General features: G+C 41.0%; 1 protein-coding gene across 1 annotated transcript in view; it reads left to right on the top strand.

Annotated features, from left to right (window-relative positions):
- Positions 1-20,297, top strand: part of si:dkeyp-14d3.1 (transmembrane protein 132C) — a 147,562-nt gene extending 127,265 nt beyond the window's left edge. The window contains exons 6-9 of the mRNA XM_006803131.3: positions 4,774-4,982; positions 10,643-10,916; positions 14,684-14,875; positions 18,229-20,297. Coding sequence (XP_006803194.2) covers positions 4,774-4,982; positions 10,643-10,916; positions 14,684-14,875; positions 18,229-19,395 — 1,842 coding nt within the window. The 3' untranslated portion in view covers positions 19,396-20,297. The remainder of the gene's footprint in view (positions 1-4,773; positions 4,983-10,642; positions 10,917-14,683; positions 14,876-18,228) is intronic.
- The last annotated feature ends 1,414 nt before the right edge of the window (positions 20,298-21,711 follow it).

Below are 21,711 nucleotides of genomic sequence, written 5' to 3'. Positions count from 1 at the left end.
AACTCGCAGCGGCAGTTCCACCCTCGGCGTGGCGCGACATATACCCAGTGGTGAGGGTGGAGGAGGGGTTAAAGGGCCTGCTGATTAAGTGGCAGTGTCTCCTTATGTCGCAATATTGATTTAAGTCTATTCTGGCCAATCAGAGCGGACAGCAGGGCGGTATAAGCGTGCCTGTGTAATTGGTCGGGACAGCACGATGTCAGCTGCCATGTTTTCCGTAATTGTTTCTCCCTAGATTACTGGGGTGTTGATCAAATTCCTAGCAGGCAGTTACAGTAATTTCCTTGTCATTAAGAATACCGTAGCAGAGCTGTACGTTAATAAATACCAGATGTTTACAATTTTTTTTATTGATTTAAATTTTGTAGGCTTTTTTTTGTAGTTTTTTCATTTAGCTACTAGATATGGTGAGTGAGCCCTGCACGTTTTTCGGTCAGGCATCTCATAGCCTGCAATTCGCTGCTCATGCAGCTAAGTTGCTTCACACCAACTAAGTAGAGTCAGAGATGAAGAGACTGTCAAAGCACTTCAGTCTCAGCAGACTGAGTGTGGTGAGAGAAAAAGAGGCTAACAATGAGAGCTGATAAAGAGCAGGGACTCCTCTGACATCTTTATCTGTTCAAACACACTCCCGCATCGGGAGCGCTGAGTCCAATCTGCTCCATGACTGACTGTAACCAGGGGAGGGACGCCGCGCTCGTACAGACGTTGAAAAGCTTCTTTAAGCCGTCGGTCTGTGTTTCATTGCACTGTATTACAAGGTACCACTTTGTACGTTCTCCGTATTTGGCGTAATAACACAGAGGAAATATCCACTCATCTTGCACGTGTCCACTTGAAAATGCAAGGCCTGTGCAGTTCTTAACAGAAGTTCTCTGATGGTTAGATGTAGCCTTGAAGGATGCCCTACAGCGTGCTTTTCATCTTTCTCACAGGGGCTTTCAGAGCTTTTTGGTCTCTGGTCATAGAGTCCACTGCTGTTGATAGCTCGCTGCTGTGCAGGAGACTTTTTAACAGTTTAAGAATGGCTGGTGTAAAAACAAATATCCACACTGGAACTGACACGAAAACAATATTTGCTAAGTAATTTTTTGTTAAATGAAAAGCAATGAGAGGAGATCGAGGCTGTATTTATTTTCAGCCGCAACAATGCCACCTGTGTCTGTGTTTGGTTGAGTGTGTGAATATTTGGTGCTTTGTCACAATGTTGTTGTAGTGGTAGTTTTATTGGTACAATAACGTTGAGGCGGACACAATAAACTGTTTGTTATGTCACCTCATTTTCAACAGCTGAACAATGGCCCACAACAAAAGGTGTAACTGTCCCAGAATTAAATGGAATTTCAATGTATTTTATTTGAAACGACCATGTAATTACATTTAACCTACAAACATTTGGCAGTAGATATGCTATAAATAGGGGGTAGCGATTCAAGTTTGTACAAAGAAAAAACAAATAATTATAGCATGAGTAATTTTAAGTAGTGTGGAGTCAGTTCAGTTACAATCAGAAACTGTTCACAATGTTTGTGGATCTGCACCAAAAATGTTAAAATTACTATTGTTTATCACTTGTCTCTCCTTTTCTGTAAAATACCTATAAATGTGCATTACTTAAAGTTACTTACAGTATAATTATTTCTTCTTCTGTATAAAAAAAATATTATTATTACTCTACTCTTACTTTAATTCTAGCAGAATTACACCCTTAGTCACAGGCCGTATTCATACATGCCAACCCTCCCAATTTTTCTGGGAGAATCACGAATTTCAGTGCCCCTCCCGAAAATCTCCCGGAGCCATCATTCTCCCAAATTTCTCCCGATTTTCCACCCGGACAACAAAATTGAAAAACCATATCGCAGAATTCATAGTGCGGCCCAGCCAATTCCAGTTTCCAACAATGGCGGCAGCTACTTAGTTTAATATTACTCTTATTTCTCTTTCTGGGTCGCAAAATAAACTTTTAACATATTTTGAGGCAAGAATGTAGCTGTGTCAACTTCAAATATCTGAGCTGGCGAGAACACCAAACACCCGACACATCGTTTTCAAACCCCCACGGTCTTTCGCTACTCGGGTTAAACATGATATATAAGTCACTTTGATAACTTAAAAATGTAATTGTTTGGCTTTTTCAGTGTTTTATTTGTTTGTGAGTAAATTGATTTGGCTGAGATCAAAGTTATTAGATTAGATTAGGTTAATTTTAACTTTATTAAACGCTCGGGAGGGTTCCTCCGGGGTTTTCACACAGCTGAATAAATGTCAAACAGAAAACTGATTAAACAGAAGTGTGAGACGGTCAAGAATTTACGCCAGCGCCCGGTTATATTTTAGATAGCAAGGAGCAGACGGCAGAGTTTCACTCCACCGAGAGAGCTCGTGACGTACTACCCGGCTTTCTTTAGACCGCCAAGGCCGGGTCCTCAGGTGGAGGCAGCCTCTGAATTTGGCCACCAGCCGTTTCCGGCCAGCCAATAATAACGGTGACATTTAACTTATTTTATCCAATAAATAAACACTGTAAAATTTATTTATCAACCCCCCAAGAGCCCTTTTGAATGCCTCCCTAATTCTGAGGTCTCAAGGTTGGCAAGTATGGCCGTATTCTAAAGTGCTACTGAAGTTCCCAATGATTAGGCTAGTTAGATTCCATTCCTGCATAAATTACAGTAAAATTCAAGCATAACAGCAAGCTGGATTCTTCCAACCAGTGAATTCCATAGTACGTGCTTCAGAAACACTTAAAATAAGATAAAAACTTTTTTATTTGGCTGATGTTGTCCCCTTCAAGATCCTCTCCTTTTGCAGCTCTGGACTCTTTCCAGTGCTGTTACTCTTACAAATGTGTGAGTTTGTGATGCATGCTGAATTTCATGCACTGCATACAAAAAGTGATTTTGAGGTGTAGGACAAAGAGAGGTGCTAAGTGACAGTTGTGTTCATACAGACAAAATATTTTGTACACAATGCCCTGCTCCACAGTTCAGGCCATTTGTTCTGAATATTCATAAATATAAAAACAATCATAAGTGCTTATGATGCTCACCGCATGTTCCGCCTCTTGGCTTGGTCACTGCGAGGTCTTCCACTAAAGACAGCTGTTTTAGCCGGAGATCCGGGTCACCTCTGGTCCCTGATATGAAGGTTTGGTCAGTTTGACTCTGAAGTTTTCTGCACAAATGCACAAGCAGTCAGAGGGATAAGCGGTTTACCAGTGGAGAAGGAGACAACCTTACAGAGAAAAGCAGCTTAATTCAGATCAGATCAGATTTGGGGCAACTTTGTGAAAAAGTATAAACTTGTATCATAATCACTACCATGTCGTCTTGTTGACAAAAAGAAAGAATCACCTCTCTGCACTGCCGACCTGCTGTCAAACTCGAGAAGGCAAAGAGAAAAGAAACAAATGTGCACATGTGGACTACAGATATGTCCAAAATAGTTTTATACAAAAACTAAATAAGAAAACAAAGTACCAAAATAGTGTTGAAGGTATATATTTTATTGCACAAAAACACTGCTATGCATTTCATTTCAAAGCAGATTTTGCCTGTACATGTTATTGCATCAAATTGTTCTTTCAGTTCTTTCCTGACTTTGAAGCTGCATGTTTATATCCATATGTCAAGATGAATGGAAGCAAAAGAAATCAGCTGGAAGGTCTCTCATGAAGCTGTTTTGATGTTCTGTTGTTTTGATCAAGCGTACACCAAGTGGGGCTATTCTTGCAATCCACATACCAGATCTTGAGGAATGCCACTAGTTCAGCCTGCAAGCTCAGTGGTGCAGACAGAAAGAAAGAAATAAACAAAATTTAAAAAATCGATGCGGCAACTCTCCAAATATCTGCTTTTATTTATACAAAACAGCCACATTTACTTTCCACGGTCCTGCACAAACTCCACAGCTAGCTTCATGCTGAAGGTGAAGTGAACAGAACACATTCTGTCACACCCAATTTTTTTTTTCCTCCTTTGGTCTCAGAGGATATCCTGCCACAGCTTCATGATAAATGGTTGTTTATGGTTTTATCTCACTGTAGAGAAATAACTTGGAAGAAGAAGAAGCAAGGGAAAAAAAAGAAATTTTTCCCAGACCGTCGAATTCCATCTGGTACCAGCCATGGCATTCTGTTCCAAGATGAGATTAATATGTAAGATTGAGAAAACACCCGGAGGAATAAAAAAATGTGTTCCTACATTCAAGATATACTAAATAATTACCTATTAAGTGCTTCGACTTAAAGAGGTAATTGTGTGTGTCTGTAAATCCTCATAATTAATAATCAAGGAATAACCTTCTGACGGTTACATGTTTCTAAAGCACAAAACTGGTTCATTTATTCTTTCTATGACATAATTTACAAAACCACTAGCTTCAACTTTGGTCATTTTTATCAGCTGTCATCTTACTAGTGTCCATCTGCTGGTTCCTCTTGCAGCTGCAGGCTGAACAACAATAAAACAGCAGACCACGCTGTGCTTTCCCTCAGGTTCAAAGATGTCCTTGCTGTCCTCCCCCCTCTTCTCCTGAGAGTCGAGCAGATCGAGGACCTTTCATCTTGTTCAAAGTAGTTACAGGAATGCTATATCAGAGGAGTGCTCAGAAGTGTAAAGCCTTATAATCAACTCGCAGGGCCGGGGCCAACATGGTACTCTGTACAGTATATTGCACTGTGTAATTTGCTGTGTAGTCATCTAGCGCAGCCGTCAGAAGAGCTCAACTTAAATGCTGTCTTTTTTAATCCTCCCCCCTCCTCACATGCAGGTGTCTGACAGGTGTGACTACGTTTTTGTGAACGGCAAGGAGATGAAGGGCAAGGCGAAGATGATGGTGAACTTCACCCACGGATACCTAAGTGCTCAGCTGGAGCTCAACGTGTGGATCCCCCGTCTCCCCCTCCAGATTGAGGTGTCAGACACGGAGCTGAGCCAGATCAAAGGGTGGAGGGTGCCAATAATGGCCACCAATCAGAGGTACTGCAGCGCGTGCATCCGTTGCTAAAGGGGCTTTGCGACTGTGTGTTCTGCTCTCTTATTTTTTCAGGGAGACATTTGTTTTACTAATTGGATGCAATATAACGTGATCTTTATAATTAACGTTTAGTCATTTTCTCACTTTCGTGTCAGCTCCTGCGCAGCCATTTCCAGGCGTAATTTACAGTTATCCAAGAAAGAACACCAAGGTTACATCACAACCTTTAGTACAAGTTGTTAAGTTTAATAAAAATAAATTGGTAATTTGTTCACTTTTGCAGCCCCAGTTTCAAGAAAGTACGAGTTCAAGAATAGCCTTTCTCCTCGGTGATGTATTTGATTTCAGTAATGGCAAAGATAAGGTAATGATGTGACATGTGACGAACACCACTCCACCTGTCTCTTCCTGACTTCAGCCCTACTGACAAGTCTTGGCTGATAACAAAATGGCTGACCTGTGCATTACAGCTTGTCATTACGACTGGCTTAGGGTGGCCTGCCATAGCGCCTTGTGCCTGTCAGTTGGAAAGAACATTATTAGAGCTGTCTGGAGGTCAGACTTCTCCCCTGGGGCCTCATCACTACACAGCACCTCTGCTAACGCTGCTGCGCAGTGTTACTCTGCAACTGTTGAAATCCATCAATTGATGGAGCAGTTATCAGCCACCTACGGTAATTACTTCAGGAAAAATGTTGAAGTTAGACTTTAAGTCATCCCACGCACCAGTGTGGCTACTCTAATTATCCCTGCTCCCCTCTTATTTTGAGTGACAGCATTCAACTAATACTGTGGCTTGTCCGGGTTGTTGCTTTTCCAGCTGTGTGCTGCTATGCCTTTATCAGCGGAGACAGCCAAGCCGTGTTGTCACTGTTGACGCCAGCACCGGAGCTTTGTTTTTCCCCATCTTCGGCACGTCTTTGTTTATCGGGGGATAACAGGCGTGACCTTGCAAAGAAGCACTATACCTGTTGATGAGAATAAGCTTTGGTCCACGGTCCGTAAGCACACGGAGAAGTAAGCCAGCGAGCAACAATACCAAGCGGCGCGCCATTCCTCTATCGGGAAAGCTGGCAAGTTGTGGCCACGCTGGGAGGAGAAAGACAGAAATATAAAAAAATAAAATAAAGACACATTAGGCCTGTTAGTGGGAGAACTGCAAATGTACTCCTCACACAGTTTTGACTGACACTGCCTGTATGGCTCACCTCTTCCCTCCCTAAGCCCTGTCAAAGCACAGACAAGATAAGCCTTTGCAGACAGCAAACCTAAGTGTAGGCGTAGCACTCGAGCATCCACCATCCTTTACCGCTTCTCTCAGGATATGTATGTTGAGATTTTACTTGTTTAATCAAGTTTAATATTCAAAAAGAAAAGAAAATGCGGCCCTCAGTTATCCTATAGAGTGCATACTGAGTGTTTTCTTGCTGCTGTAAAACAAATAGCTGTACTGACATGCCTGCAGCATTCAAATTCGAAAAATATCCACCAGTGTTCTTTCATATAGAAACAACATTCCTGCTATAACGACCTTCATCGTGTCACTGTGGTAGAAAATAAAATGCCAACACAAACGCAGCACATGATCCACGGGCACAACAAAAATAAGTATGACACACGCATTAATATGCAGCACCTCCTCTGAAGTCAGAGCTGGGCTTGAAAGCGAACGGAGCGGAAAGAAAAATTGCTTTGTGAAGCGGGTTGTTCTCAGCACTGAGTGTGATTTGTTTATTAGATTAACCTTAGATTAGATTTTGAGATGGTTGCACAAGTATTGGCATATAAGATTTATGCCGAGGCTAAAATGGTCAGACTTCACCATCAGCTTGTTTACTCCTGAATGTGTTACACCTAACTAATAATCACATTTATTAAGTGTAACAATTACATGCCGGTTCAGTCTGTATGTCAGCGCATGCTCTCGAACATCAGAGCTATTTGTCAATTCATTGGCTGTGAATTTCGAGCGTTTACACTCAAAATGATTCAAAAAACGCAATTATTGATGAGAAACTTTCAATTACTGCATTGGAAAAATAATATGGCGATTGTTACTATGGGCCTGGACTTGAACAGGTAATAAAGGCAAGGATGAGATGGCAGGCTTGTAGTATTTCAAGTTTCATTTCTACCTCTTTGTCTCTTTGAGCTGGTTTTCATCTTTGCTTTGTGTTGCTGATTTGTGATGGTGTGTGGAACAGTAGCCTGAGGTTTATATAGTCAACTGGCAATTATGTGACGGTGCATTTCAGGTCATTTCTGAAGTAACGTAAAAGTATTGTAACAAGTAGTGTAACCTCACAATGTACAAGGGACCAGTTCAGTACGTCTCTAGATGCTGAATGACTCTGAGTGTATCTCATGCTCCACTTTTCTCTCACCCTGAACACGCTAACGCTGTTCTCCACTTGAAGCAGCAACTCATACTCAATCAGGAGCAAGCAAACCACATCTTTCGGGGACAGAACTGTGACCTCTGACTTGTAAACTCATACCTTTTACACTTAACTGAGCACTGAGACACCAATAGTTGGTGCTGCAGTACCAGGTCTGCCCAGAATCCTCCCCGGCTACCTGGGGGGCGATCATTTGAGTGCTGAGCTACTCTGCTCACCCAGGAGTCTTAAGACTCGACAAAATCGATCCCCGATCCACTAATTAGACTTAGCTGGTGCCAAGTGTAATTAAGCTTAAAAGTGTTATTCATAATGCAAAAACAGTGATTAGCACAGACATTTAGTAGCAAAACACTACTCAGATTCAGATCATGCCCCTCTAGTCTCCAATGCCATGTGCTAACGCCAGGCTAAACAGTGTTTCTAAAAAGCCTCTACCACAACCTTAGTTTTAAGGCGGGGCGTAGTGTTCCTGAACCAGGCAATCTTTTTTTTTCTGTCTTTCTTTTTTTTAAGTCTAGCCCATCACCTGAAACTAATTTACCTTAGGATGTCTATCTCAGCTGTCACTGTGCGAATGGCAGGGTGTATCCTGGACAGGTCACCAGCCTTTCAGCAGTGTTGGAGACATTATTCAAATTTTTAAAAAAGCCAAATCAAGTGAATTATTTATATAGCGCATTTTCAAAAGAGCTGACAGTCACCCAAAGTGCTTTTTTAGGCACTTATTTTGCAATCTCTGTCTCCAAGAACCCGTTAACAAAGCCTGGACTTCACATAAAAGACAAATATAACAACTAACTTCAAAAAATAGTAAAAAGATGTAGTAATGTAAGAAGGTACTGGAGAAAGTATTTTGTTTTAAAGCTCCTTGCATTACTTTTACATTACTCCAGAACAAGGTCTGAAATCACTGTCACATCATTAGCAGCTGATAATACAGACCTTGAGCTTATGGCCCACACGCTGACATTTAATGAGGACACATAAGAAATTTTTGTTTTCGTGTTTGCACCCTGAGACAACTGTTTTTGTGATATGGCGCTATATAAAATTAAATTAAACTAAATTGAAGTTTTGATATGAACACAAACCTAACAACACAAAGAAATGTTTTAAATCAACCCAAATAGACTTTAAAGAGATCTCCATTGTGATTCTGCTGTAGGAACATGTACTGGTAGAAATGGAGGCTCATTACTGCCTTTGTTACCCGCTGAAGCGCAGGCCCAGGCTGCTGGGCTGGGCTCATGCATACCCTGGGTTCTTCGCTCGCTTTGTGTAAACGTGCTGTCTGTGCAGATGCTCGCAAAGCATCCATGTTGTGTGAGCAGTAATGCAGTTGTTTCAGGACATACCTGACATGACAGTGAGATAACCATAACTTTAATGTGATTCTTCAAGTTAATAGAATAGAATAGAATAGAATAGAATAGAATAAACCTAGAATAAAATATAAAAGGAAGACACAAGGTGGTCCCATAAACATAAGCAACCGAAGTTCGTATATACAGGTAACAATGCACAGAATATGTATAGAAAAATTGAAGAGTTGTACGGAGATATGTATAAAATGCAGTAAACCTTTACAATACTGTGTTAATTAAAAATGCAATGCGATTATGTGTTAACTTGTAGCACTTGTATACACAATACTTACCTACACAGGGCACATTATGAAAAAAATTGTATTTGAAAACCAAAATGCAGTGAAATTGCAAATGTACTTTTCATAACTGTATGCTGTGACTTAGCTGGACAAATTGTTTCCTTTCAGTGTTACAGTATTGACTCCACAGTAATTTCTCCGGTAAAGACGGTCTTTCACTTGCGAATATGAAATCAGTCCCTCCAGCAAAGCTTTTAAGCCCTTATCTTCAAATCTCTCGCTACCCTTGGCTTTCCTCTGGAGAATGCAGCTGACATCTTTATTCCCACAGCTTCGCATGCAGTCCGATTTCTCAGGGGATTCAGACAGAAAGAGACAAGCAGAGCGGATAATCGCAAGAAAAAGAGTTTAAGAGATTAATTTCGGGGGGGTTTTTCTCCCCTTTATCATGATTGCAACCTTTACTAGAGTGTATGTGTGTGAGAGAGAGAAATAGCGACAAAGGAACAAATGAAGATGATTAGATGAAAAGGAAGGCGCAAGTATGTACAGTAGGATATATGATTAGTAGTTGTGTTGACAAAGTGCTTTTTTTTCCTTTGGAAGAATCCCAACCGTGCCCCAATGTAAGCCTGAAGAGCTGTAACAGCATTTATTTCCCCAGAATAACCATTCAAACAATGCTTTCTCAACATTCAAGGCTGATTGTTTTCTTCAAAATTGTTCGTTAATGCGAAAATGTAAAAACAAATACAGGTTATAAGTAAACTAATGATATTGCGGCTGTATTGTAACCATTTAAACCTAGTTTGTCACACTCAAAGCAATTTTCCTAGTGAGAGATAGTTGTGCCTCTGTTGGCTGATTTGTTATCGAAAGTAATAAAATTAGATTTGCTTGCAACAGAGCGATCTGGGAGGCTATTAAGTAAAGCCGTAAGGAGGTGTATGCACATTTACAATCCAGGCCGGGTGCTCCAAAATAGTACAGGAGAGACATTTAGAAAGAGAAATGATGGCCATTCGCTGGATTGATCCCCCTCTTACTGGTTTAATCAACAACATTGCATCATAGCTTGAGTTTTGTCGGGTGAACATCCCGGTATGAGTTACACCCGTCTGTGTGTTTGTTGTTTACTCCAATTTAAAATGCTACTCAAAATACCACAAACCATACATCAGTACAAAATGAGTGTTTTAAATTCTGCCTTTTCTAGATTGTTGATACCGATAAACACAAAGTACACAGCAGCGTTTTGTTTTTTAACATCATATAACTTTGATTTACTGTACTGTGTAATGTTTTAATCAAGATAACACACAATGAGCATGCATAACAACTGTAGCATGCATATGCATAGCTCATATAATGTTAAGCACCAGATACAAAGGTAACAAATTAGCAACACATGTTGCTAAATGCACTTGTCAGTGCATTTTGGATGTAGGCAAAGTTCTGCAAGAAATCCTGTTTCAGCCTCAATTGTACCAAATTTCATGGCAGCTTATCCAATATTTTTTTTCTTTTAGTCTGTAAAACAGCCAACACTGCTGTCTCTAAAGTCATGCCACTCTCACTGCTAAGAAAAGAAATTCTTTCCACTTTGCACATCAGACTGTTTTATTTTTTATTTTCTTTCTTTCTTTTTAAACAGGTCCACACGGGACAGCGAGGATGAAGACGACGAAGACAGGCGAGGGCGAAGCTGCACTCTGCAGTACCAGCATGCCATGGTCAAAGTCCTGACTCATTTCATAGCCGAGTCAGCTGATCCTCGAGGCCAGACCAGCTACATGCTGGGCACCGATTGGCAGGTGGACATTACGGAGCTTGTTTGGGACTTCCTCAAAGTAGAGAATGCACAGGTTGCACAGCTATTGGACAAGAAGATACTAGTGGGCCTTGACACAGGCATGACCACTATTCAGGTATACGAAGAATCTGTATCTGTATCAGTATTTGTTACAACAACAGATTACAGGTGCTGTCTAAAACTGAGCAGGTCAGCCACTAATCAGAAGGTCGGTGGTTCGATCCCAGGCTGCCTCCTGGCTGCATGCTAAATATCCTTGGGCAAGATACTAACCCCATGTTTGCCTACTGGTGGTGGTCAGAGGGCCCGGTGGCGCCAGTGTCCAGCAGCCTCGCCTCTGTCAGTGCGCCCCAGGGCAGCTGTGGCTACAATGTAGCTTGCCATCGCCAGTGTGTGAATGGGTGAATGACAGAATGTAGTGTGAAGCGCTTTGGGGTCCTTAGGGACTAGAAAAGTGCTATACAAATGCAGGCCATTTACCATTTAATAATCATAAAATGATTATCTTTAGTACACGTGCAACCACAATACAATTTGTACACCGGCTTTTTTGATTACGTTTAATTTCAAAGCACAGTTAAAATCTTAGTGGGCACGACTGTAACATGCTTGGTGCAATCCCCCGAAGCTTGGCACAGTGTTATCATGATAAATAGAAAGAAAAAAAAACTGTTAAAAGTGGTGGTTCCTAAAAACTAATACTCAGTAGGCTTCTTTCAAGTTGCATTTTATAATTTTTAAAAATGCAATTTCACTGTAATGCTCCACTTTGGCCAGTTCTTCCCTGATTTGAACCATATGTTCTCTGAACAATGTTGCCTCTGATTCCAAATAGGTACTTGGCATTGATTCTTGTTCTTCCCTGAATACCTGCTTTGTTAACAGCAGTAAGAGATCCAGAAACAGCTCGAGTGAAATGCTGTCATTCAGTGTGCAATTATTCTGCCGTTGCTACAATCTTTCAAAACTCCAGCTATGTTTGTGTTGGAAGATCAGTGCTTCCTTTTAATCCTCTTTACTCAAGTAATCGTGCAAATCTCAAAATCTGTTGTATAGATGCACACACACACACACACACACACACACAGTAGTGTAGAAGCTATTTGAGGCTGGCAAAGATTTGTTTTAATATAGAACAGTATAATATTGTGGTTGTTCTAATAAATCAAATAAATAAGACTAGTGATTTTATTAGTGATTTAACTACAACCACTTGGGAAATACAGTTCTATGTCTCTGCACTCATCACGGGCGTAGCAGTCGTGGTAATTTGGGGCTTTTTATGATTTCTCTGAACTTTTTTCAGAGTGGAATGATTTACATCTTTAATGACATTAAAAGCAATCATTTGGTGGACAGCTTTGAATCAATTTAGGATTTTCTCTAAACCACACAGGGTCATAATTCTACGTACAGGTTCAAATATATACGTACACTCACTTAAATCTTCTATTAAGGTGCTGAAGGTTAGATGAGAAACCACTTTGTCAAGGTCTGGAAGAAAGAAACCCCAAACTGTCACCCTCAGATGAGAGTACCATCTACCTAGTGGTACCGGTACATTGCACAAAGTGGATGGAGTAATGAAGTATTTCTACCTCTAAATTCTTCAACTTTAGGTCAGTTCAACAGGTAGTTGGACACAACTGAGAGTATCAGCAGGACAATGATCCCAAACAACCATGGAAACTAGTTTTGGAATGAATGAAGCAGGCGAACACTAAGCTTCTAGAAAGTCCTTCACAAACCCCAAAATTGTGGACTTTCCATAAGAACTTTGTCCAGGCCAGAAAACAAACGGATTTAACTGAACTCTACCAATTCTGCCAAGAAGAGTGATTAAAAATATCCAATTGGAAGCTTGTTGATGTCTACCAAAAACATCTGGCCAAGGTGCAACTTGCTAAGATACATTTAATCATATATTAGTGTGACGTGTGTGTGTATTTGAGCCTGTAGGTACACTTTATCCCTTTGTTGGTTAGACAAAATCCCAAATAGCTTCAAACTTGTGCACCCAATTTGTGTTTTTTTAATCATTTAAGATATATTCAGTATAATCATTCCACCCTGGTAGAGGAACAGTTCTAAGAAATCATTAAAAGCCCAAAATTACCATGACATTCATGCCTGTAATGAGCTTAAACTTCTGACCAAAACTGTGTGAGTTTGGGTGTAGCATTCATCCATCCCATCAAACGCAACATCTTGGGGATACTTCTTTTTATAACTTTGTGGTCAACTGAAGTCTCTTTGCCTGGCCAGAACTCGAGAGTTTATGCACTAATTAGGCAAAACATTGCAATAAATTTCAGAATAAATGTTAAATTGGTAACCTTTTATATTTAACAAGTCAATGGTGAAATTTGGTGCCATAACTCGGGAACTGGTGAGCATTAGTGGTGGTTCGGTGGTTCTGTCAATCTGCCAGGCTAAAAATGTGCTTGAAGTATTCATGTTTTAACATTTTTTTGCTTCTCTGTAGCAACAGCCATGACTGCTGTCATGGTTACAGCTCTGTACTCTGTCAGAATCTTTAAACATAATTACATTTATTATGTTGTACTACAGATCCTTGGATGTGAATGTGTTCACAGCCAGACAACAACATGGTTGTAATTCTAGGTATATCTAGGAGTATCTTAAACTCTAATTAGAGTTTACCTACCTTAACATTACATTATTCTCTCTAGAGAAAAACATGTCACAATAACATGCTGTGGAAACATGTTCTTATCCCGGGGACAGTAACAATTGTGAATGTTGCTGTTGCAGTTTGACTAGTACCTCCCTTTGACCAGAGCAGACAGGTGATTACTGGTGTGTCACAGCCTGTACTTCAGGCTCTCTGTAGTGAGTGGGTCCTCTCCCCTCAGCCCTATGCTTTGTCAGGCTCTTCACACTAACTGGATGAATATCAGCCTCCTAATGACATCTGTGAGAGTGGGATCTGTTTCCTGGCTCTGAGTACTCATCCGTCTGTTTCTGTGCAGAGATGTGTTCAATCCCCAAACACCACAAACCTGAAAATATAAGCATCAACCGGAAAACACGACAAGTACGAGGGTCTGACAGCTGACTGCCTGTGCCATGCATCATGCTGATGAAAGATACGGCACACGGATGAGGATAAGCATGCGGAGGAAGTCTTCCTCTGCATGCTTCGTTCTTCTGTTTTGGGGTTAAAGTGTGCCTCTTTTTTAGATTACCAATATTAGTCAAAGGGAATGGATTCATACCTACATGAGGAGCGAGGGTTGGATGGCATCCAAGTTGAGTTGTTTTTTGATCCACCCAGCCTGAGTAGCGACAGATAAAATTAAAATAAAAGTGTGTTTTGTGTATCGTTTTGCATATTGCGGAGGAGCATGCAAGTCTTTTATGTTAGATGAAAACCCTTGGAAAGACATTTTCTCAGCTTCACCTATAACTCACAGTAATCCCTCCCTTTTTTCCCTCAAATCAGTGGCATCTTCACAGCCAAATGCTCACTGATGTGTTGTTTTTGCATTTCACTTGCAAGAAATCACTTGTCAGTCAAACAATGTGACCAGTGTGTATTTTCCGTTAATGAAGTTTTTTGCTGTTTTCTTTCCGCTCCATTCGTTTCTGTTTGCTGTTGCTGCTGATTTCTCTTGGGAAAGACCTCCCAGGCCTCAGTGTTTAGAGCAGGAAATCATAAAGCCTTCATCAACAGGCTATACACTAGGTTGAGTCACTGCTGTTGAGTAGCATCTATAATTGTTCGTACCAAATGTGACAGGTTACTACGTGTATTCGTGAGGAATACCGTCAAAGAAAAATGTAATTATTTGCCTTTTTTACTTTAATGTCTCCATGGTAATCTGTCATCTCTCTCCTTGTTTTTCTTCACTTTTTCAGGTGTTGTCTCCTTTATCAGACTCAATCCTGGCAGAGAAGACTATCACAGTGGTGGATGACAAAGTGACCATCACAGAGTTGGGAGTCCAGTTGGTGACAGGCCTTTCCATGAGCCTGCAGCTCAGTCCGGGAAGTAACCGGGCCATCCTGGCTACTACAACCACACAGGAAGTCCTGCAGAGCTCCAAACAGGTCAGGATGCTGTAAGAAATTAAAAGCAACAAAACTACATTAAATATGCGTAAGGGTTATTGGCTCACAAGTATGAGAACATATTGTCTAATTGAATGAGCAAATTCATCTAAATTTATACACTCACCTGCCATTTTTATTTTATTTTTGCTTTGGAACTGCACAATTGTTCATAGCATGGATTCAGTAAGGTGCTAGGAAACATTCCTCTGAGATTGTGGTCCATATTAACATGACAGCATCACACAGTCGCTGCAGATTTGTCAGCTGCACATCCTTGATCCAAATCTGCTGTTCCACCAAATCCCAAAAAAGCTCTCTTAGATTGAGATCTGGTGACTGTGAAGAGCATGAGAGCACAGTGAACTCGCCGTCATGTTCAAGAACCAGTTTGGATTTATTTGAGTTTTGGTGTGTTATTCTGAGGGAAGCAGCCATCAGAAGATGGACACGTTGTGGTCATAAATGGACATGGTCAGCAGCAATACTCAAGTAGGCTGCTGTGTTTAAGTGATGCTCAGTTGGTACTAAGGAGCCCAAAATGTGCCCAGAAAATATCCCCCATTCGAATATAACATCGGCAGCCTGAATTGTTAACAAAAGGCATGATGGATTAATTCGCTCATATTGTTTATTCAAATTCTGACACTAACAGCAGAAATTGAGACTCATCAGTACAGGCAACATTTTTCCACTTTTGGCAAGCCAGAGTGAATTATGTGAAAAATGTTCAGATGGCTCTACAGGGAAAGGAGAAAATCTGAAAACCTGATTGTAAAACGTCGTAAAAATAGGAAAAGATATTTTAGTTGACTGATGACCAAAGAAAACATCGCTTGAAACACATTTTGCTGCAATCAGGGGGAACATAAAGAGCCACATGCAACTCATCAGATCTGCAGTGGACACTGTCTTAAAATAACACAGTGGGCATTGCAATACTTGCACGAAAAACAGACAAGTGCTTCAAAGATGGTGGTTGGGGTGGGTTATCAACTGGAATCTGAGTTTCTGTGGCAGCTCAGACAGTGTGAAATAGATTGTATAATGTCAACAGGTATGGAAAGAGTCCAGATTAAAAACCATTGCTCATTGGCACAAAATATTATATGCAGTTATATACAATTATATTAATTTAAACTGTTTAAATACCCTACTATTCAACTTAGACGTAATGTAGTTACTGGAAGTGATTCAGTTTTGACACTTACAGTGCCTTTGTTGCATACAGAAAGTGGAGGTGTTTTAATAAGATAATTGCTCAGTAAAACCTACGAATAATCGTTAATCAACTGAGATTTTCTAATAATCATATTATCAGTTATCCATCAAAATCAAATATTTGATAGTCGATGCTCCTCAAATCTGATTTTCTTTGTCATACCTAATATCTTATTATCGTCTTTCCATTTCCTTAAGCTGCAGAAAATTATAGTCAAAACTTTAATGTGTTTTAATAGATAAAATGATTAATGGATAAAATGAGTGGATAATTAGCAGGTTAGCAGAAAAAGAAGATAATAATTTGGTGCAGACCCACGTATAAGAGACTTCTATGTGATTTTACTTTTAACAGCTCATTTCTCCTCAGAGCCTCCTTTACAAAAGTGGGCGCTGATTCTTCTCTACTAGATGAAAATTATTCACAGACCATTTAGACAGATCTGATTAAGGCAGATAATTATTTTCATTTGTTTTACATTGGCAATTATTATCACCTAGAATATTAAATTACTCTTAATTAGATGAAATAATTTTTTATATAAATATCAGCTGAAGCCAAAAGTGCTCAATCGCCAACTCAAATACTTTTAGGGTCTCTATAAAGTTATTTTTTGTTTGCATTACACTATCCCTGTCTAAAAAGAAAAAGAAAATAAGTGTGAGATTATAAAAAGTTATCTACAGGAGGAGCGCTGCTTTGAGGCAAGCTGGATGTCTTAGGACAGCGGTCCCCAACCTTTTTTGCGCCACGGACCGGTTTATGTCCAACAATATTTTCATGGAACGGGCTTGTGTCGCGGATAAATAAACCAGAAAAACCCACTACCGGTACCAAAAAAACAGAAGAGTTATTCTTAACACACGAGAAAAGACCCTGGGAAACCAAGTTAATGATCAAAACAATTAAAAAATAACAATAAAAACCGATAAAACCCCTGAAAACCATACATTTCACACCCGAGCCTCAACTCTCGCGGCCCGGTACCAAACAACACAGAGTCTTATTGTCATGGCTTCCAAAGCTTGTGAGCATAGTGCAGCCTGAGGGCTAGCAGTCCATTGGCATAGCCTCTCTTAACATTTAAGCTGGTGGGCAGGCCCATAGCTTCAGCCTGGCAGCTTGATCCTTTAATGAATAGCAAAAACAATACAAAAATGGAAAAATTATAAGCTTTTTCATTTACTTCTATTTGTAGTTCCTCTTTTTTAATTAATTTTGTTATATTATTTACTTTCCTGAATAGATGTACATGTTTTTCTTCTATGTCTTGGCTAGTCTGTTCTTTTACGGCACTCATATATTAACTCAAAGGCTTGAAAGCATGTAACGCAGCGCTTCTCTTTGGTTATCTAATGGAAACAGAAGTTTAATCTCAGAGCAAGCTCAAGCAGCACCACAGTACTGTACAAAATTACGACTTAAAATCTGAACTTTGCAATTCTGTCATGTTTGCTTTTCTTTATAATTTGCTGCAGCTACTCTCGCTGTGGCCTCTTTGATCAAGCTCTCCAGTGAGCTCTCCGAGCTGCCCCGAACTATTCCACTTCACCCTTTTTTCTGACTGAGGGCATGAAGGCTATTTATCAGCTCTATCTTCTTACATAGAGTGTGGGGATAAGCAGGCAGCACTGCGCTTGCAAGACCTCTGGTGTTACTAATATAAGGAGCATTGACAGACCACTGTGGGAATCTATATACTTGTGCGCCTTTGGGGGATTTGTCTCTTGGTGATATTAAAATGCAAATTGTGAAACTGCAGTAGTAGGCGGCTTCACGACACCCATGTATGGAGAAGCCTCAGTGGCATGAACAATATTTAAAGTAACTGTTTGATCTTTTCTGCCCCTTGGCTGAGAGAAAATAGCTGCTGAGGTAGCTTAACCACAACTTAGTGAGCTTGACTAAAGGAACACTGAATCCAAATAATCATTATGCAGCTCATTTGAACAATTCACTATACTCCCATAAGTTAAAGCCGGCGGAACAAGCAAGGGGAGTTTCAGAGCTAACCTGTTGAAAATGATCCGTTTCCATGAAATTATGCTCTATGCAGTATTTTTACAGCATCATTTCAATCCTTTGTAATGTCTGACGATCCTGCCTCTCTCTCTCTCTACCTCTTTTGTAGGAGGCCTTGATTAGTGCCTGGCTACAGTTCAGTGACGGCTCTGTGGCTCCACTAGACCTCTACAATTCAGACTTTTTTGTCCTGACAGCCACTTCACTAGACGAGGAAGTGGTGACAGTGCAGCAGGACCCTTCCTGGAAATGGCCTGTCATTGTGACGGAGGCAGAGGGTCAAGGCCTGCTGGTCAGGGTGGAAATGACTGTTAGTGAAGTGTGCCAGAAGTTCAAGCGACGCAGCATTATAGCGGCGGGGAACTGCAACATCAGGGTGAAGTTTGGCCACAGTGACAGCTCAAGGGGAGGGAGCAGCGACTATGGTCCTGATGGAGATGATATGGAGAACAGGGGCAGGCTCTCCTCCCAGGACAGGACCGGCCTTGACACACACTATTATGGTAGTTCGATCTCTGACATGGAGGATGGCGTGCTGAAGAGAACCACCACAACGAGAAGCGCAATAATCCGCAGACCCAATGGGGATAAACTTTCAGTGGATGGTAGCCAGAGCATACCAATTGACTTTGCTGACTTCCCCGCACAAGTAGATCTGCCCCGTGGTCGCAATGTGGACGACGAACTCATTCAGACTGCCCGAGGGCTCACAGACCTAGAAATCGGCATGTACGCCTTGCTCGGGGTCTTCTGCCTCGCCATCCTGGTCTTTCTTATTAACTGCATTTCCTATACGCTCAAATACCGTCACAAGGAGCTCTCCATCGAGGACCAGGAGAACATGAACCATGCTCACGACTGGGTGTGGCTGGGGAACGAGGCCGAGCTGCTGGAGAGCCAAATCAGCCTTTCGCCTCAGCAGGAAGAACAGACGTCCATGATAGACTCAAGCAGCGGCCTCGAGGAGGGCAGCCACTTACTGAACGGAGGCTCTTCCCAGAAGAGCGTGCCGAGCCAAGTGCATCGGGCGGCAGACACAGGCTGCATAGCCAAGGACAGCAAAGGAGACTCCCCCACCACCAAGAGAAAGCGAGTTAAGTTTACCACGTTCACCACTATCCCCTCGGACAATAGCTACCCCACTGTTAGCACACTGACTGGAAGCCACAGCCATGACATTAAGTGGGTGTGTCAAGACGTGCAGCTTGGAGACTCCAAGGAGTTGCGCAGTTACATGGAAAGATTAAATGACAGTGCTTTAAAAGAGGTGGCATAATGTACTGTGTGCACTTGTGACAAACTCACCCATATGCCTTCCAGCCAGCGGAGAGTGGGTCTCAACAGAAACCAGATCCACAGTTGGTGATCGAGGAGTAAATTTACTTCAGAATCAACCCAAACTGCCAAAGGGTCATTAAACTTTGCGAGAAATGTCATGATTCCACATGTGACTGATGATAAATCACTGACAAAAAACATGAGGTGGTTTTTTGTTTGTCAGATGGTTGCCACTTAAACATTGTTTTATTATTACACGATTTAGAATCGTGCAAGTGTCCCAGAACTGATCTGCAGCAAAGCATATAGAGTTTAAAACGAACAGTGACGTGACTAGATAGATATTCCGAGTGTGTGTGTGTGTGCACATTAAATGGCTTTGGAAGTTCTGTATCAATTTTGGATTTCTTACATGAGAGTTCTGGAAAGGCCAAAGCAAGTCAAGACAAATCTGCATGTTGTTTGGGGGGGAAAAGAAAAGAAAAACAAGAATGGCACAACTTTCCGGTTCATTGTCATCCTCCTTAGCAAGGCATAAGACCTGTTATGTATATACTGAACAATCTCCAAAGCATTGTACTGTTGCTCTGTATATTGTATTTTCATAACATTTAAGGAATACACAGTAATGTCAAGAGTGTGCATCAGCTTTTATTGACTGCAGCATTGTGAGGCATTGAGTCTTTAGATTGGAGAAGGTGAAGCCAATTACACACTGATCTTTGTATCAAAGACTCTTTATAAGATGTAATTTACCTACAAGCAACAACACAATCTAATCCTGTTTAATGCTGGCCAGTGAAGAAAAGCATCAATACTCTCCTCTTGTCCATTACAATCAAGTACTCTGACACCACAGCCAGTATATGTGAATGGCTGACCATCATGATAATGTGACATTTCCCAATACCGCCCTCTCAGTTAAAAGTTTTTCAAGGTTTGAAGAAAATACCAATTAACGCCTCTGTCCCATAATTACACGCAAGGTAGGAAATATTACCTTTTTTTGGTGGTGGATCTTTTATTATTCAGATAATTGCACAAATAATAATCTTCTCTGAAAACTTCCTAAACAAGGGCAGTCGGCTGAAAAATTGCATTTTGCTCAGTGAACGTTATTATCATCACAGTGGTGTTGGGGAATTGTGTGTGCGTGAGTGTGTTATTATTTTCCATCAAGCAGAGAAATGTTCACATTATGTTAACTGTTGCCGCAGTATGAATCAGATTGTTAATCAGTGGCATCGTCAATATTATTCGTTTCAGCAAATAGTGGTGCTACCTTGAGTAGAATTGGGGATGTCGTTTAGAATAGCTTACTTCTGTCAGCATTCGGCACTAAATGGAGCCCCACCAGATACCTACACGGAGGTTTAGCAGCTTTTCCGGCTATTTTTCTGCCTATTTCCCTTATGGTGTGTCAGCTGAGAAGGTTTATACCATTTTCATGTCCGCACATTAGCTTAAATATCACACTACAGAGGCCCCAGTCACAGAAAACCCCCAAGCAACCGTTAGTTGCTAAGGGAAAATGTGTTTCCCCCAACTGGTTGGTCAGTCATTGCTGACTGTTGGACTGAAAACCTATTCACAATTGCTTTGGTCGCTAGCAAATTGCCCCAATCAACTGTAGTTTGCGCGGAAGACACCAGCTTGTCTGTAAAGACTTGCTAACTTCTAGCAGAGCAGTAGTAGACTTAGGTTGTACCGGCTGCATCTGACACATTTCAAAAGGTCAAATTTTTAGTTTGAAGACTAACACTCTCTGTTTCACTACAATTTAGCGAGTAGTTGGTGAGCGTTAGCTCTTTCATGCAAACTATAAGCAATAGTAGCAATCTGCTAGCAAAAAAGTTTTTGTTGCAGCTAACTGGCAGTAAATGCTACTACAAAAACATACAGGTAACATTAATTTTCTTAGCTAACCCTTATCAAAGAAGAATATGTAATAATATGCATTATTTTTTAAATGTATAACTAATGTTTTCTGGTGTTGCAGTGTTTTAAGTGCTGATATTTCTAAACTGGGGTAATTTAAGTAGAAAAAAATGAAGACATCTATGAGCAATGTAACACGCACACACACCGTGATACACACAAACAATTATGTTCTGTCACCATGTCGTGATCTGCTTCATTTTGTGGGGTTTTCCCGCTTCTGTGGCTTTAGCGTTATCTCCAGGGGACTGAAGCGGGGGTCACAGCTGCTGCGCTCAGTCGGTGGACCGTGAAGGGCGAGGAATGCCTGTGTAGATATGGGAGGGATTTAACTGCCAGCCACAAGGGTAATGATTGATGGAGGGCCCCGGTTAAT

This window comes from Neolamprologus brichardi, chromosome 12 (assembly GCF_056152115.1).
Source record: "Neolamprologus brichardi isolate AB-2024 chromosome 12, ASM5615211v1, whole genome shotgun sequence".
In the NCBI taxonomy this organism is placed as follows: Eukaryota; Metazoa; Chordata; class Actinopteri; order Cichliformes; family Cichlidae; genus Neolamprologus; species Neolamprologus brichardi.
This window is presented reverse-complemented; position numbering and strand designations above follow the sequence as displayed.